The 16,600-nt window shown below is 51.5% G+C and overlaps 1 protein-coding gene across 2 annotated transcripts; it reads right to left on the bottom strand.

Moving 5' to 3' along the window:
• Nucleotides 1–168: 168 nt before the first annotated feature.
• On the bottom strand, nucleotides 169–13,030 carry Shroom1 (shroom family member 1). 2 transcript variants are annotated; one of them, XM_006246367.5, is made up of 8 exons: nucleotides 12,388–13,030; nucleotides 5,835–6,806; nucleotides 5,697–5,752; nucleotides 4,901–5,098; nucleotides 4,196–4,747; nucleotides 3,971–4,109; nucleotides 3,570–3,842; nucleotides 169–3,459 (listed from the first exon to the last, which is right to left on the bottom strand). In XM_006246367.5, the coding sequence occupies exons 1-8, from the start codon at nucleotides 12,439–12,441 to the stop codon at nucleotides 3,127–3,129; spliced, it is 2,577 nt and encodes an 858-aa protein (XP_006246429.1). In that variant the 5' UTR covers nucleotides 12,442–13,030; the 3' UTR covers nucleotides 169–3,126. The 2 variants fall into 2 exon arrangements, with proteins under 2 accessions (XP_006246429.1, XP_038943120.1); XM_039087192.2 differs by having other exon boundaries at nucleotides 3,570–3,815; nucleotides 12,388–13,025.
• Nucleotides 13,031–16,600: the final 3,570 nt, after the last annotated feature.

The raw sequence follows: 16,600 nt of genomic DNA, 5'->3' as shown, positions 1-16,600 counted from the left end.
GAATGTTCTCGACAGCTTGGGGTGCCAAAGAACACAGCTTCCCCATTCCATTTCCAATTTACAGTATTAAAGTAAAAAGAACACCAATTAAATTCTTAGGAGGAGGAGGAACAAGAGGGGGCGGAATGAGCCGGAGGCCGCGGTGATGCCTGTTGCCCAGCAACAACAGCCCAAGCCAAACATCCAGCAAGGCCCAGGGCGCCGCCTCCAGCAGCCGAGGGCGAGAGCAACACCGAATCACTGCTCAAGCTGCGGAGGCGGCGGGCAGATACATTCCTGGATGGATGTTCTGCGCCCACATCCCCAGCTTCCCTCCTCGGCACATCTCATTTAGTCAACAATGGCTTGGGGGTAGTGAAAGGCAAGGTAGCCTTTTCCTTCGTAGCTAGCCCGAATTTCTTTCCGACAGAAACAAAAGGCTCAGCTTCAGCTTTCAAAACCAACAGGGACACTGTCCATCAGAGACAAGCCAAGTTCTGGTGGCTACCCTGGCGCTTGTGCGTTTCCCAGTCTGCCGATGGCCAGTGTAGGTGGAAGCGTCCACGGTAAGGGAACAGTGCCATCTGCTGGCGATGTACCGCAGGGCCAACGCATCGGGTTTCTGGTACCCCGGAATTCTTGAAGTCTGGGACGCCCACACAGAACCTCTGCTGTGAATTCCCAAGTGCCTTCAAAAAAGACCACCGATTGGGCAGGTTAAAAACTGAGGCAAGAAGGAGACAAGACCAGGCCGGACACCAGGATCAGCTCTGGAATTGGGGGTTCTTGAAAACTGTCAGGTTGAGCACAGAAATCTCCTTATCCTCCGTTCGGAAAAACCTGGCGCAGAACCAAGGTTTGGTCTAGCCCGAAGATGGCACTCGTCCCTATCCCCACCCATAAGCTAGAGGTGCTCTGAAATACACATTTTCCATTGGCTGAATGGACAAGGTTAGATGTGTTTCTAAGAATATCCTAATAGAAGCATGCAATGGGAATTGCGTAGGGCAACCGGCAGAGATCAGTAACTTCCGTGCAGAAGGCTCCTCCAAGAGACCTTAGTGCCCAGACCCTGCCCACGGGTTCAAAGCAACAAGAGTAAAGCATAATGTTAGAACCCGCCATGGCCCCGGCAGGAGCCTCATGCGTGTTTTTTTTTTTTTTTAAATATAAAATCTCACAATGAGAGCATTGTTCTGTGCTCAATAGCCCGACTGTTGCAACTGATGCTTTTAGTATGAATACGGCCATTAACAACCCCCAGCCATTTGCACTTAGTGACAATACACATCAGAAAACAAGCCCAGAAGCAGAGATTTCTTACTTTAAGGTCTGTTGGCTTTAAATACACATTCGCGTGCTCTCTAATGTGCCCAAGTTCCAAAAATACCCTGAGCCTTTGAGAGAAAATAGTCTTATCTCTGATGTCTGCAGCTGAGATACTGAAGATACAGTCTCGTGTTAATTTGCAAAGCTGGTCGTCTGTACGTGGGGCTGCTGCACACACACACAGGGTTTTGTCCTGTGTTTTGGACCATCACATACCGCCCCAGGGTCGGCCTTCTCTAAACACAGTGCAAGTCCTAGCTGCCTTTCTGGGGCTTCAGGCCTCATCTTCAACTCCCTCCCTCTGTTCCCTTCTTGTCTGGCTTATTCAGAACTGGTCTCTGACCAAAAGCTGGATAAGCTCAATTTTGTGTTTTGAGGTGTATATTGTGTGTGGGGGGCATTTACAGAAAGTCTCTAGGTTGTAACTCATGGTTCTCAAGAAAAACCTCCCATCTCCACCTGGCAAGTGCTTTGATAACAGACTGTAAACTCAGTGGACTTTTTTTTGGGGGGGGGGGGTTGAGGGATGGGGGATGGGAAGCATAGTTGGTTGTGATGGTTAGGCAAAACCATGAGTTTGCCCATGGGTATGTGGATGCCATAGCATTGGTGTTGGATCAAAAGACAACTTCTGGGAGTTGGTTTTGTTCTTCTGTGGAATTAGGGGGTTTGAACTCAGGTTATCAGACTTGCACAGCAAATTCTTTTGACAGCTAAGACATCTCATTGGCAGAAGACCTAAGCTTTTGTGGTGGTGATGAAGTTAGCAATTGCTGGGTGGTGCGGGGCAGTGGTGTGCTCCTCAGCCCCTCTTGCTTTCTAACTTGGTTCTCCAGTCTCCCCAGACATTGCTGGGCCAGACTCTGCCAATTCCCTCTTCCATTCTGGTCATCCTGGACTGCTGCTGGCGTTTGCCAAGGAGATCCCCCGGCCCCCACTCTCTACTTTCCCTTGTTGAGTTCGAGCAATGCATGCTCTTATTAGAGAATTTATTAGAAAATAAAATGCGATACTCGTTTACACCTTAAGCTGCAGTGTTCTCCTCTCTCAACCCTTCTGTCTCCCACCGACTCTGACAGAGGGACTCGCCATCACATGGGGAGCGTGCAGGGTTCGTGATCCTTCCTCGTGTTTTGTTTTCGTTGATGCCGTACTAGGGATTGACCCCAGGGTCTCACATGACAAGTGGGCACTCCATAACCCAGCTGTATCTGTAGCCTTCTCTTTTAAGTTATTCTTATATTTATTTGTTTATTTGGGAGTGTTTTGCTTGCGTGTATGTGTGCCACCTTTGTGCAAACCAGACAGTGTCAGATCCCCTGCCTGGGCTGTGAGTCATAAAGCATGGATGATGGAACCCAAATGCTCTGGAAGAACAGCAAGTGGTCTTAACTCCTGGGCCGTCTCTCCAGCTTCTCACCTCCAGCCCCCCCCCCCCCCGCCTCCCATCTCTGCAGTCCTCTTTTTATGATTTATTTTGAGGCAGAGTCTCCTAGGTCCCCCAGGCTGGCTTTGAGTTTCCTTTGTAGCCCAGATAGGCCTTGACCTCAAAATCTCCCCACCTCAGCCTCCCATATAGTTGGGATTACAACAGCACCTCCAGGCCAGGCTTTGAATACTGCAGTTTTTAAAACCCACAAATTAATTCCTAAATAATTACAAATCGAATAAGGTCACAGGAGAACACTGTGGGAAGGTGTGTCCTGGGAAGGCCTGGTCTGACTCCTCCCTAGTCCCTCAAGGGAAAGCTCTCTGTATAAAGCAAGGCTCCAGTTGTGAGTGAGCCTGGGACAGTGTTCCCACCTCCGCCACCTGTAACTAGATAAGGGTAGCAAGAAAAGGTTGTTTGTCTAGAGGACGGATTCCTGGGGCCCAGGATAGTCTGGGAGAAAGGGGATGATGGCTGAGGTCGCTCCAGATAGTGTCCAGTTGTTCCTTAAGGAACCGAATTCGATCGTCCAGGCTGCGCTGCTGTGACAGGATCCTGGCCTTGGCGGCCAGCAGCACACAATAGGAGCGTAGATGCTCTGCGGGCAGCTCCCGCTCCAACACCTGACGCAGGGTTTGCTCCCGCCGAGCCACGTGCTCCTTCAGCTCCTTGGCGTCTTCTTGCTGTCGCTGCAGAAGCAGGAGTCGCTGCAGCAGAGAGGCCTAAAACCACCGGGAGAGGGTGCAATGAACACCTGCTCTCAGGATGATCCTGGCGGTAGACCAAAGGCCCCTCCAAACCCTGCTCTTCCCCCAACCTCAATCTCTCTTACCCTCTCATCCGGGTCGCTGTCTGAGCCCGCCCTAGCCAAGGCGAGGTTCACACGGGTCAGGCGACTGCCTAGCAGCAGTAGAAGACCAAGCACGCGCTCTAGATCAGTCATGAACCGGCGGAACCGTTCCAGCTCCCGGGGAGTGCAGGCTTGGCTCACTGCAGCCTCCAGAGCTCCGTTGTGTCGAGTCCAGTCTGCGGCCTTCCCCCGCAGTCGCTCCTGCTCAGCGTGAAGATCCTGCAGCATCTTTTGGAGGAGGCGGGCTAGTTCCACCTGCCAGGAGGGTCTAAGTATTCAAAAACTGGGCCAAGTCTGGATTTCTCCAACCAGACACTAAGCTGCCGGGCCCACCCAGCTTCATCCACCCTACCCACCCCACCTCACCCCCCCCCCCCGCTCACTTTCTTGGCCTGGGTGCTGTTTCCTTCTGGGAATCCCTGGCCACTTGATTGGTCAGGCACAGGGTCAGGGGTAGAATTTTCAGACCTTGACGCCTCCTGGGAAGTTGGCAGTTCCTGGGTGAAGTGGCATCCACAGGACCTGGGGACAAAGTCAAAGTTCTCTGAATTTTTCGGCCTTAGACTGCAGATACTCAGAATCAGGAGTCCTTACTGCCTGTCGCTCACCCTTCCTCCGATGCACCCGCCTTCTCTCCAGCCTCCTCACGGGCTGGCCTCATCGCGCTCCGGATCTCTTCGGCAGGAAAAAGCCCATCCAACAGGCCCAGAGGTGGCTCTGGACCAGGCTGGGCGGCAAGAGTATCACTCAAAAAGGGATCCAGTCTGGCCAACTCCTGAACCAGCTCCTCAAAATGCCGACTAGGCCAAGTAGGCTTGGAACCTAGCTGGCCCCAGGTCAGGGAAGCGTGGTGAGGGGACCCTGGAGTCTCAGAGTCTGAAGTTGTCAAGACATCGACGGAGGGAGGTTTGAGGGGGTTTTTCTCTGTAGCTGCAGAGGGGTCAGTGGTCCCATTAGTGTCAAAGGTTGGGGTGTCATCGTTTGTAGTCTCGGGAGTGCTACGGCTTGTAGGTCTGGAGATATGCACAGAGCCATTCACCCCTTGCCAACAGTTGTCTGCTCCTGCGATCCCTGGAACCTCATGGAGAGCTCTCTCTGCTGAGACTGTAATCTGACCAGCTTTTTTGCTTAAGCCATTTTCAGACGGCCGGTCGGAGGTGCTGGAAGTGGAAGGGATACTGAATCAGAAAGGGCTCAGACACAGACAAGAGCTCGAGGACATTACAAGAGAGAGTTCCCAGCCCTCTGGCCTTTTCTAGACGTATATGTGTGTGGAGGTGTCTCTGAGTGCTTGAACACAAGAGGGGATTCACCTGGTTGGGAGCCCGTGGGGCGCATGGGAATCTTGAGGTGATGCTGTTTTGGCTTCTTTCAGGAACACTTCATCGTCAGGGAGGGAGGGGCCCGGAGTAGACACCGTGGTCTCAGGGTTTCTTCGAGCGCAGCCAGCTGGTTTGGCCTGGAGAGCCTCTCCAGGACACACCACTGCAGCCTCCTTCTGAGTCAAGAACCTAGAGGCAGGGAGCCTACAGTGACCAGGAAAGAGGCCCTTCCCACTGCCCAGAGAAACAAGCAGAACACTCAGTTTGCAAAAGACAGTCAGAAGACTCAGACGGAGGCAGGTAGACTGTCCTGTGATGGTTAGTCAACTTGACTGGGTCTGGAGTTACCTACGAGACACACCTCTGACCGACTGTGAGGGGGTTCCCAGAGAGGTGTCACTGAGGAGGAAAGATGTAAACGTGTGAGGAGAGTGTCTGAGACTGTAATCTGACTGAATGTGGGCAGTGCCACCCCATGGACTAGGGTTCTAGGACTGAACAGAAGTGGAAAGAGAGAGAGAGAGCAGTGAGCACCAACAGGAATCTGTTTCCTGATGGAGTGTAACCAGAAGCCTCACACTCCCTGAATCCTTGCCTCCTGCTGTGACAGACTCCACTCTCTTCCACCCAGAGCCGGCCGAAAATAAGTATATCTTCTTTAAGTCCCCTTTCTTAGGAATTTGGTCTCAATATAGGGAAAGTAATAGATACAGGACCCGTGATCCCCTTTTAAAGGAAGACCCGTGAAAGTTGACACTTTGTCCCCAAAGTGTCCCAAGTCTCTCACCTGGAAAGCTTGGTCTGAAGCGGTGGTCTGGGGGTGTCTGCTCTTTGAGGAACAACCTAGAACAGGGAAACAGCGTCCTGAAACATAGTCTCCCAGATGCCGCCCTCCCCCACCGCCGACGTCTTTTATCTTCCATACCTGGACAGTGGCCACAGTCCTTTCTGAACCCGTGCAGCCTGAAACACTCTGACTCCGACCCGCAGGTCTATGGGCACTGGCAAGATTCGCGGACCGGGAGTTCAGCTCCGTTGAGCTTAGGGACTGAGTCTCCTGCAGCCCTTTGGACTTAGCGTGCATCCCACGCTGCAACTCCTGCGTGGAATAAGCCTCTCTCAAGCCCTCGCCCGTGGGCCCACCGCTCCAACCCACACGATGTAATTTGCCTGGCTCCGAGAAGCAGCACAGCCGCTGCTGGCTGGCGAGATGCCCCCGGCCAGCAGCCCCCAGAGCTGGGACCGCGGCGCGCGCCGGCTCCGCTTCTCCTAGCTCCTGGCTGCTGGAGGCGGAGCGCACGTGCCCCGTGGGAGGTCGCGCGGGGAGTGCAGGACGCAAGCGGCCCGGCAGGCTCATGCGGAGCTCCTTTCGCTGGAAGGACGTCTCCCGCAGCACTCGCCGCTGTGCGCCCTGCAGCCGCTGGCGGTAGGCGGCCCGCGAAGCTGGCGGGCTGGGCGGCTCTGCGGTGCGTGTTGTAGCTTCAGCCTCCGCGGTCAGCGCGTACAGCAGCGGGGTGTCTTGTCTGCTTAGTGGTCCCGCGTTCCCCTGAACCTCTGGGGGTCGTGGGTCACTGTGCCCAGCGACTACAGCAGGCCCAGGTCCCTGGGTCATTGAAGGTACGGCGTCTTTCGAGATAGGGGATCGGTTGCCCCAAACCACTCGCACGTAGTCCCAGTCTAGGTAAGGGAGCCGCTCGGTGCCAGGGGACGGCGTGCGAGTCTCGGGACCACCAGACGCCGTGGAGAAAGAGCTGTAGGCAGAGTCGGCGCGAGTGGACAGCCGTCGCAAGTCCAGGCTTTCAGTGTCTGAGGCCTGAGAGGTGCGGTCTCTCCCAGTACCCATAGTTGTCTCCATAGTTGTACAGTTGGGAACTGGAGTTGGTGGACCTGGTGGGGACTGAAAAGAACAAAAACCAAAAAAATCAAAACACAGATGGACTGTGGGTGAAGGTAAGGGCTAGGACAACCTGCTGGCTCCTTTACCACGGAGAACTGGGGGCTTACATGTTCCCTCTCTGGTCATACGGTCCCTAGCTCTGGCATTTTTTTCCCCCGGAGCTGAGGACCGAACCCAGGGCCTTGCGCTTAGCCAGGCAAGCGCTCTACCACTGAGCTAAATCCCCAACCCCTGGCATCTTCTTTCTCCTCAGTATGGTAGAGAAACTTTTGAGGTTGAGAAGGCATGGGCCATGTAGCGCGCGAGTCTGGGTGTTGGGAACCTTGGTTCTGACTCAGTAAGTTCACTCCCTTGCCAGTCACCTCTGCTCTCACGCCTCCCGCGGTGCTGAGAACAGGCGCATGCTCAAACCCCAGTCCCACCCAGTCTGCTTCCTGACCATTCTGTTAGCGTCTCTGTGTGATCTTTCCCTGATAAACAAGGATCAAGAACGTTGAGATCACAGAGGAGCCTAGAAAAGGGAAGCAAGAGGCAAGGCAGAAGCAGAGGCAGCTTCACAATTCTGTCCACCCCATTCTGTGCCGTTTCTGGTCCAAGCGGGTAGTATAAATATTCATCTTAGTCTTCGTCTCCCTTCGCGCCTTTTTTTTTTTAAAACAGATGAGAACCCCGCGGTTCTGAGGAGGAACTGATTGGCCCAGAGACACACACAGTTCGTTAAGTGGCAGAGCCTTGGCTGGAATCTAGGCAAGCCTCCAAGCTCACTGTAGCCAAAATCAATTTCCTAGAGGCAAACCCTGGCCAAGGCCCTTGCCATGGTCCCTCTTTCTCCAAGAAAACCCAAAGTCCTAGTGGGAAATAAGTCACCTTTAAGTGCCATAAATTCCAGAATAATATACTAGGTGGGCCTGCAACTCTGCCTTCTGTCTAGGAACCTTCAGCAGACATCCACCTCCCTTACACTCAACAACTCAGCCTGGACGTCTTGAGGTTCTTTGGGGTCTCCACCGAGACACTCATCACCCATACTCTACAATTGTATGCCATTTCCTCTCCCCATTCTCACCCCCCTCCTTTGCTTCCTGGGGACAGGCCCTGCCCTTATTTGTCACCCAGTGCCTGGCACCAGCCCTGGCATGTAGTCAATGTTAAATAAATAGTTGCTGAACAGCAAGAGAACAGACAGAGGTGTGGGGAGTTGGTAGAGGGGTGGCCTTGGTAGAAAAGAAGAGGTTCCCTGTCTCCCGCCTCTCCTCCCCCCTTTTCCCCTCCCTATTAGTCTTTTCTGGAGAAGGCAGCAGAATGGGTGAGGAGGCCCTGGGCACCATGGGTATAAACAGGTTACTCATGCATTATCAGAAGAAACAGAGCCTGCGGGCAAGCAGGACTGGCTGGAAATTGATCTCTCCCCCAGTGCCAGGAGGCAGAGCAAGGGGGACAGCCTGTGTGGCTGTGCTGGGACTGGCTGAGAGCAGCTTTGAGGCTTGAGGATCTGTGGCTCCCAGTGAACTCTGTTGGAAGTTTGTCTTCCTTGACCTGCTTGGTTGGGGCGCAGAGATTAAGGTGAGGTCCGAAAGCAGGCTCATCTGAGCTTCCCAGACATTTTGGAATTCAAGGTCATCCTGTGCCTACCTCTCTGAGAAGCAGGAGACTATACACTGCTGGGAGTAGGTCCAGGAGCATAAAGCCTTCCTAAAATGGAGAGGGAAGTGAACCTTCACTAGACCTAGGGTCAGACATCTTGATGTGACCATGCTGGGTGATCCTTCATGCCAGCCCTCTTGGTTACGTTTTACACTCAGGGTTGGGGATCCTTTTGCAAAGGCTTTCTACTCTCTAGACCTCAGGAGGGCAAGAAGCTACTGAATGACCGCCCCTATGAGAATAGTCAACTCTTCTAAAAGGTCTACCCTGGCTGTTCAGACTTTTTGAGACAGACTCTTTTGTTTTCCTTTGACTTCTTTTCTTTCTCTAGATAGGATTTCTCTGTATACCCCCTAGCTGTCCTAGAACTCTCTCAGTAGACCAGGCTGGCATAGTTAAAGGTGTACCGCCATTGCCTGGTGGAGACAGGCTCTTTTACTGAATGTCATCTAGCTAGACTAACTGGCCAATGAGTTCTAGGAATCCCCTTGTCTCTGCCTCTCCATCCACAACCAGTAACAGCACCCTACTCTTTACTTGGGTGCTGGGGATTCAAGGTAGGTCCACATTCTTATAAGTGCTTTACTGACTAAGCCAGCTCTCCAACTCTTCCTAATCTTTCTAAGCCCACATCATGGGCTGGCATACGTCATTCATGCCTGGCCATGTTGGCATGCCAAAAAAGTAGAGGTGATGAAATACAAAGATATTTCCTCAAAGGAGCCTTTGAGCCTGGAGACATGACTCAATGGGTAAAATGGCTGCCAAGACTTAACTTGAGTCTGATCCTGGAGACCCCTATGGGAGAAAGAACCAATCCCACATGCTCATTGGCATTGCGTTATGAGTGTCGGCACATTTTCCCTCCCTCCCCTCTCTCTCTTATACACACTAATAAATAAGAAAAATATTTTTTTTCAAAATTAAACCGTGAAAATTTATTAGTGAGTTTCTGTGTCAACAAAGGGTTTTCTTATCACCAGATAAAAACAAGTAAAGATGGCGGAGAGATGTGCCACGAGCACTTGCTACAATGGATATGGTGGTACACAGTTTTAATCCCAGCACTTGGGGAGCAGGGACAGGAGGATCTCTATGAATTTGAGGTCAGCCTGGTCCACATAGCAAGTTCCAACCAAGGCCCTGTCTCAAAAATCAAACAAGCAAACAAAAAGAGAGCCTGCTGCTTTTCCATGGGACCCCAATTTGACTCCCCAGCATCTGTATCTATCAGTCCCCATCTACAAATATCTGTAACCTGAGTTCAGGGGATCCTATGCCTTCTTCTGTCCTCCACGGGCACCTGACATGCATGCAGTACACACACATACATGAAGGCAAGACACACTCATACACGTAAAAAAAATTAAAAAAACTAAACTAAAAACAAATCTTAAAAACAAAACAAAAACAGCTTAAGAGACAGAAAGGTGACTCATTGGGCAGGGCTGTCTACCGTGCAGGCCTAACAACTTGAGCTTGAGCTTCAGGATCCATTTAAAAAGTCAGATCCAGGGGCTGGAGAGATGGCTCAGTGGTTACAAACACTGTCTACTCTTCCAGAGGTCCTGAGTTCAATTCCCAGCAACCACATGGTGGCTCACAACCATCTGGAATGGGATCCCATGCCCTCTTCTGGAATGCGTGGTATACGCATACATACATAAAAATAAATAGATAAAAAGTCAGATTCAGAGTCTGGACAGATGGCTCAACAGTTAAGAGCACTGCTTGCTCTTACCATGGACCTAGCTTTGGTTCCCAGCACCCACCACAACCAACTGTGACTCCAGTTCCAGATGACCTAATGCCCTCTGAAGGCTATTGTATGTGTGTGCTTGACCACATACACATACACTAGAGTAAATACTTTTGAAAAGTCAGATGCTATAGTGCACATCAGTAATCTCAGCCTACCTACAGTGAGGGAGGTAGAAACGAGAGTCAGCTGGAAGACGGGAACCAGCAAGCTTCAAATACACTATGTAGCAGCAGAAACAAGAGAGACCTTGTATCATTGTGATGGTTTTGTATTTGCTTGGCCCAGGGAGTAACACTATTAGAAGGTGTGGGTCAATTGGAGTAGGTGTGGCCCTGATGGAGTAGGTGTGTCACTGGGGCTGTGGGCTTTAAGACCCTACTCCTAGCTGTCTGGAATTAAGTCTTCCACTAGCAGCCTTCAGATGTAGAACTCTCAGCTCCTCCTGCACCATGCTTGCCTGTATGCTGCCATGTTCCCGCCTTGATGATAAAGGACTGAACCTCTGAACCTGTAAGCCAGCCCCTATAAATGTCCCTGTAAGAGTTGCCTTGGTCACAGTGTCTGTTCACAGCAGTAAAACCCTCACTGAGACACTCACCCAGGTGGAAGGTGACAATGGATTCCTGACGTTCCCCTCTGGTGTCCATAACACACTGTGACACCCATGCTCACACTAACACTTGCATACACATTAAATAAAGTCATGAATGAAAATACCGATTTATAATGAACCATTAAATCTGTACATGTATCGTTTTCTTATTGCCCCTAACTTATCTATGGGATACTATTGCACTGGGTTTCTGTCCATGCAGAATTCCCATATTGTGCCTTTTTGTAGGACCTGCTGTACCACCAGGGCCTTGGAGCCTCCACACAGACAACACAGAATGTTCACATTTGTCCCCAGAGCAGGGACTGCAGCATAGAGTCTGCTAGAAAAACGGACTGGGATCCTGGGGATGGAGGAAGGTACTTGTTACCTAACAAAGGAATAAGGGGGCTCAGGACTCAGAACCAGGGCTCTTGAGGGTGGGAACACCAGCCCTGGGGGATGAAGGTGGCATGGACCTAGAGTGAAGGTGGACCCAGGCAAGCAACCGCTTGGACTTCAGTCAAGCTTTGTTGGGGAATTCGATGAAGACAGTTTTCAGTGGACAAAAACACACCAAGGTGATGCCTGTAAGTCTGGGTCAGGGGACAGGAGAGGTATAGGAGAAAAGACAAGTTCAAAGCTAATCTGGAATGAAACTGTCCTCTTAAGGGCCACCTCCCATCTGTCTTCCTGTGAGGGCCTGTGCAGGCCTCTCCTTGCCTCCAGCCTTCCCTCAGTACCTGGAGGGACTGTAACTGCACTCCCTGACTCTCCTAGAGTCAGAGGTTCAGGGTTCCCGTTCAGACCTTAAATCCTAGCATTCCAGGCTAGGTCCGATGGGTGAGCTTTCTGGCAAACTCCTTGGTTATCTTACCTATTCCCCAAAGGTATGGGTGACAGTGCACCCCTCTGCGACATCTGTTCTACAATGTAGTGGCTGGTTATACAGTCTCTGCTGGCCTTGAGCAGACCCTGGTGAGACCCAACTTCCAGGAGGGGTAGAAAAAGCAGCGTGTGACTGACACATGGATATGGATGGTCACTGCCACGGGCAGAGCACATACCTGGTGCTTCAAATTCTAAGCAAAGTGAAAAAGAGGATTGGAGCTAAGCCCTGGGGACCACAAGGGGCAGCAGAACCACACCAAGAGGTGAGGAAAGGGGCGCTTGGGACACTAGGAGAGAGGGTGGCCTCTGATCAGCGTATTTCTAGGCCTTTTCTGTGGAGTTCATGATCCGGGAAGATCGGGGATTGGGAGGGACCTAGATTCTCCAGCTCAAGAATAGAGGGTCGCCAGGCGGACGGCACTGCGTACGCTGAGTCCCTGCCACAGCTGGGCCACCTGGACAGCTCTGTCCCCTGCCAGGCCCGGCCGGAGAGTAAAGGTGCGCAGGGGCCCGACTCCACTGGCGCAGCCTGTCTGGACTCCCGGTCGAAAGGTCCAGACAGAAGGACGGTCAGGCTGCTACGCGGCCACCGCTGTCGCCAACCCGACCCTCCCGTCCGTGTCTCCCTCCTGGGAAGCGGATCTGTGGACCGCGTGCTGTGTGCCCCCTCACCCGGTCCCGCTGCGTCGTACCTGTGGCTCCAGCCCGAGACGCGCTCCAGGGTTCCGGCGATCACCCAGTGACATCCGAGCCCCGGGCTCCAGCTCCCGACGCCACCTCCAGTCCCCGGCCGCCGCAGGGGAGGCGCCACCTCCGGCCGAGGAGGGGCGGGAGTCTCGAGTGGTGGCGGGGCTCTGGGAGCCGCGCCCCTTCCTCTTGTGATTCTGTACGTGGTCCCAGTCCCGGGTCCTGGACCTCTAACCACTGCAGAGAACTCAAGCCCCAGGGCGATCGCACTCGCTCCAAGCGAGCAGGCAAGAATTTAGGACCAACAGGCTCCTCGGTGCAGAGGTCAAACCCGCCCCGGAGCAACAAAGGCTCACCCTTTTTTTTTTTTTTTTAATCTTAAAATAAAGTTACATTTATTTATTTACTTACTTATTTGGTAAATAAGTAATGGGGGAAGCTCCCTTGTGGAGGAGTGGGTTCTTTACTTCCACCCTGTGGAGGACTGGGATCCAACTCAGGAGATCTGGTTTGGTGAGATGAACCTTTATCCACTGGACCATCTCTCCTGGCCGGTTCTCTGAAACTCCACCGAGAAAACAGATGCGCCTGGAGTTCCTGTCTCCTGTCTTCCCTCTGAGTGTGCTTCGGAAGGCTGGCTACCTGATCAACTCGCTCTTCAGACCCACACTTCCAAAACCATGCCACCTACTGGACTCCTTCCACAGTAACTCCTCTTCGTCTTTGTCTCCTTCTTTCTCATAGCTCCCTCCATACCTGTGAATATATGCGCTCGCATCTGCTTCTGCTGGGGCTAGAGCAGTTGGCTAGAGGTGGCCCAGTGATTTAGACCACACGATGCTTTTGCAGAGGACCTAAGTAGGACTCCAGTGTGGTGGCTCACAATCATTTATAACTCTAATCCTAGGGGATCCAACACCCTCCTCTGACCTCTGAAGGCACCAGGCACGCACATGGTGCACAGACACACATAAATAAAAAATTTAAGAATATGAAAGAATGTTCCGTCGCTGGGCAGTGGTGGCACATACCTTTAATCCCAACACTTGGAGGTAGAGGCAGGCAGATCTCTGTGAGTTCGAGGCCAGCTTGGTCTACAGAATGAGTTTCAGGACAGCCAGGGCTACACAGAGAAATCTTGTCTCAGAGGGGAAAAAAAGTGATCTGTCTTCACCTGCCACTATGCTGTCTGTTGTTGAACTTTCCAAAGTCTGTGAGTACCCATCGTAGGAACTGAGAGGCAGAACTCCATCAGAGAGTCAGGGCCTGGGCCTAGAGGTCTCTATTTCCCTGGGTCTTCTAGGGATAGAGGAGACAGCCAAGGAGCCTGACTCCTGAGACACCCCCTACCCTGCCCTGTTCCACTTTTCTTCTGTGAGGAGGAAAAGCCGACTCCAAGGCCTAGAAGCTGGCCTACCAATGCCAGTTAGATGTTGGTGATGCCAGGTGCTGAGCCAACATTCACGGGAGGCCTCGGCTTCCTCATGAACACAAACTTCTGCACAAGGCATACACGGGTCATTCTGTGGCGGTGATGATCAGGGCACAAGCAGGTCTGCAATCAGATTGGACACAGACAAAATACAAACACAGTCCACACTTTGAGAATGAGCCAGTGTTTCCATCTGGGATAGTCAATGAGTCTTCTCAAGTAGCTGCTTTTGCAACTAGTTTCTCTCTCCCTCCCCCCCTTCTCCCTCCCCTCCCCCTCCCCTCTCCCTCCCCTCCTCCTCCCCCTCCCCTCCCCCTTCTCTCTCATTTGTATATGGTAGACTGGAGAGATGACTGAATGGATGGTTGAGAGTACTTACTGCCCCAATAGAGGTCCTAGGTTTGGTTCCCAGCTTTCATGTGACAGCTCACTACTGTCTGTAACTCTAGATCCAGGCCAGCCTGGGCTATGTAAGGAGACTTTGTCTCATAAAAAAATGAGAATCTAGATGGCTCTCCTCTTTGGTGGCTCTATGCTTTCTGAGACTTTGGGAGAGTTCTTCTCCAGAGTCCCCTGTATGGCCAGACTTATAAAGGGTTGGAGTCACAGAGCTTGCTCACCATGAGGCTGGTGGGTGGGTGATGGAGCAATGGGTCAGTGGGTAAAGTGCTTGCCACTCAAGCATGAGGAGCTAAGTTTGGGTCTGCAGCACCTAAGTAAAAAGCTAGCTGTCGAAAAAAAAGAACCAAAAAAAAAAAAAAAGCTAGCTGTCGGGCTGGAGAGATAGCTCAGTGGTTAAGAGCACTGTCTGTTCTTCCAGGGGTCTGGAGTTCAAATCCCAGCAACCACATGGTGGCTCACAACCATCTGTAATGGGATCTGATGCCTTCTTCTGGTGTGTCTGAAGATAGCAACAGTGTACTCATATATAATAAATCTTTAAAAAAATAAAAAGCTAGCTGTCACAGCTTACATTTGTTACCCAGTGCCGGGGACATGTTGTGTGTGTGTGTGTGTGTGTGTGTGTGTGTGTGTGTGTGTAAGTGGATTCCCGGACGAGGAAAATACCCAATGGTGATCTCTGGCCTTCACACACACACACACAGGGCGGGGGTACACATGCATACACCACACCCAGAGAGAATGAGGAACAGGTGACACTTGTCATCTGAGCTGAAAAAAGAAAGACCTTTATGACAGGCATGATGGAGCACATCCATGACTCCAGCACTCAGGAGGTACAGGGAGGAGTTTAGGAGTTCAAAGCCAGTCTCAGCTACATAGTGAGCTGAGGCCAACCGGGCCTGTGTGAAATCTTGCCTCAAAAACAAAACAAAACAAAACGCCAGCACCACCAACAACAAAAAAGGCAATTCAGAAATTGTTCAACAAAACCATGTTGTCCGCCTACGCCTTTTATTTTGTAATTGTGCCTATGTGTGTGTCTGGTGTGTTTATATATTTGAATGCAGTGCCCACAGAGGCCAGAAGATGGCAGCAGATCTGGAGCTAGAGTTTCAAGCAGCTGTATAATGGCAGACGTGGGTGCTGAGACTGTGCCCAGGTCCTCTGGAACAGCAGTACACAGTCTTAACCTCTGAGCCATCTCTCCAGTCAAACATCTATTTCTGAAATTCCAACAAAGCATGAATCATTGCTTAAATGCAAATGTCCGCTTAAACTGTAGACGCCCCCTTCAGGGCAACGTTTTTACCTTTCTGTTTCATTTGAGAGACAGTCTCAGGACCAGGCTGGCCTTGATTTCACAATTCTTATGCCTGGGCTTCCTAAGTGCTAAGCCACAGATGTGAGGGCAACCGGCTGTGACCTCTGTCACCCCACTGATTACCAGAGTTGACTCAGCTGATCTAGGTGGCCAGATAGGTGTTCCTATTCTCCATGTATGTCCCTTGCCCACACAGATGGGGACCAGTCTTTGCCTGCTAGAACCTCCAGATAAACTTCCACATGCTGAGCCAACAAACCCAGCTGTTTACCATACACACACACATATGCATGTGTGCATGCATGTATACATACAAACATACAGCTGTTGGTTGGTTGGTTTTCAAGGCACTCTGCCAAGCTTCATATGTGGGTGCTGGGGATCAAGCCCCGGTGTTATGCTTGCATAGCAAACACCTTACCCAATAATCTGTCCATTTGCTTTTGAATTACACACTCAATTTACTAAGCTCGTCCAAAGATAGACCACAAGAAGGGAATTGAGGGAGACTGGAGATTGCCATCCCCTATGGGGTTCCCAGCAGCCAGGATCTAAGTGATGTTGGTGAAGGTTAGCAGTCCTGGAGTGTAAACAGCTCTTCATTCCAGACCTAACTATTCCAGAGAAGGAATGCTGGGTGGTGGCTTTCCTCCCAACACATCGATTCCTCGTACATGCTATTTGCTTTGATTAAAAGCCAGCTTTCCTTTTCCATCCAGACTCACAGCACCAGGCCTGGGATCTTCCTCCTCTGTCCTCATTTATACATTACCCACAGGTCTTTGCACTGAAGAAGATACACAAGGGAAGGGGACACAGACCTCTGTCTTTGGCCAGCTCCAGTGGGTCTCACTTTGTTTTACCAGTCTATCGGCACCAAGATGAAAGTCACATCTTCTACCGTTCATTTTGGTTCTCAAAATTAGGGACTAACTTAGGGGCTGGGGAATGTAGCTCAGTTGATAGAGTGCTTACCTAGCATGCATGAGGTTCCGGGTTCGATTCCCAGCATTACATTAAATTGGGCATAGCGGTGCACACCTGTAATCCTAGCATAATG

The sequence above is a fragment of the Rattus norvegicus genome, chromosome 10 (genome assembly GCF_036323735.1).
Source record: "Rattus norvegicus strain BN/NHsdMcwi chromosome 10, GRCr8, whole genome shotgun sequence".
NCBI classification, from domain to species: domain Eukaryota; kingdom Metazoa; phylum Chordata; class Mammalia; order Rodentia; family Muridae; genus Rattus; species Rattus norvegicus.
This window is presented reverse-complemented; position numbering and strand designations above follow the sequence as displayed.

Excerpts from the sequence above, each read along its gene's own strand:
- Shroom1 (XM_006246367.5), bottom strand. The coding sequence starts at position 12,441 with ATGTCACTGGGTGATCGCCGGAACCCTGGAGCGCGTCTCGGGCTGGAG. Across the intron at positions 4,748-4,900 it reads CCCCACGGGCTCCCAACCAG|CACCTCCGACCGGCCGTCTG; the intron begins GTGAATCCCCTC and ends TTCCACTTCCAG. Across the intron at positions 4,110-4,195 it reads GCGGGTGCATCGGAGGAAGG|GTCCTGTGGATGCCACTTCA; the intron begins GTGAGCGACAGG and ends CTTTGTCCCCAG.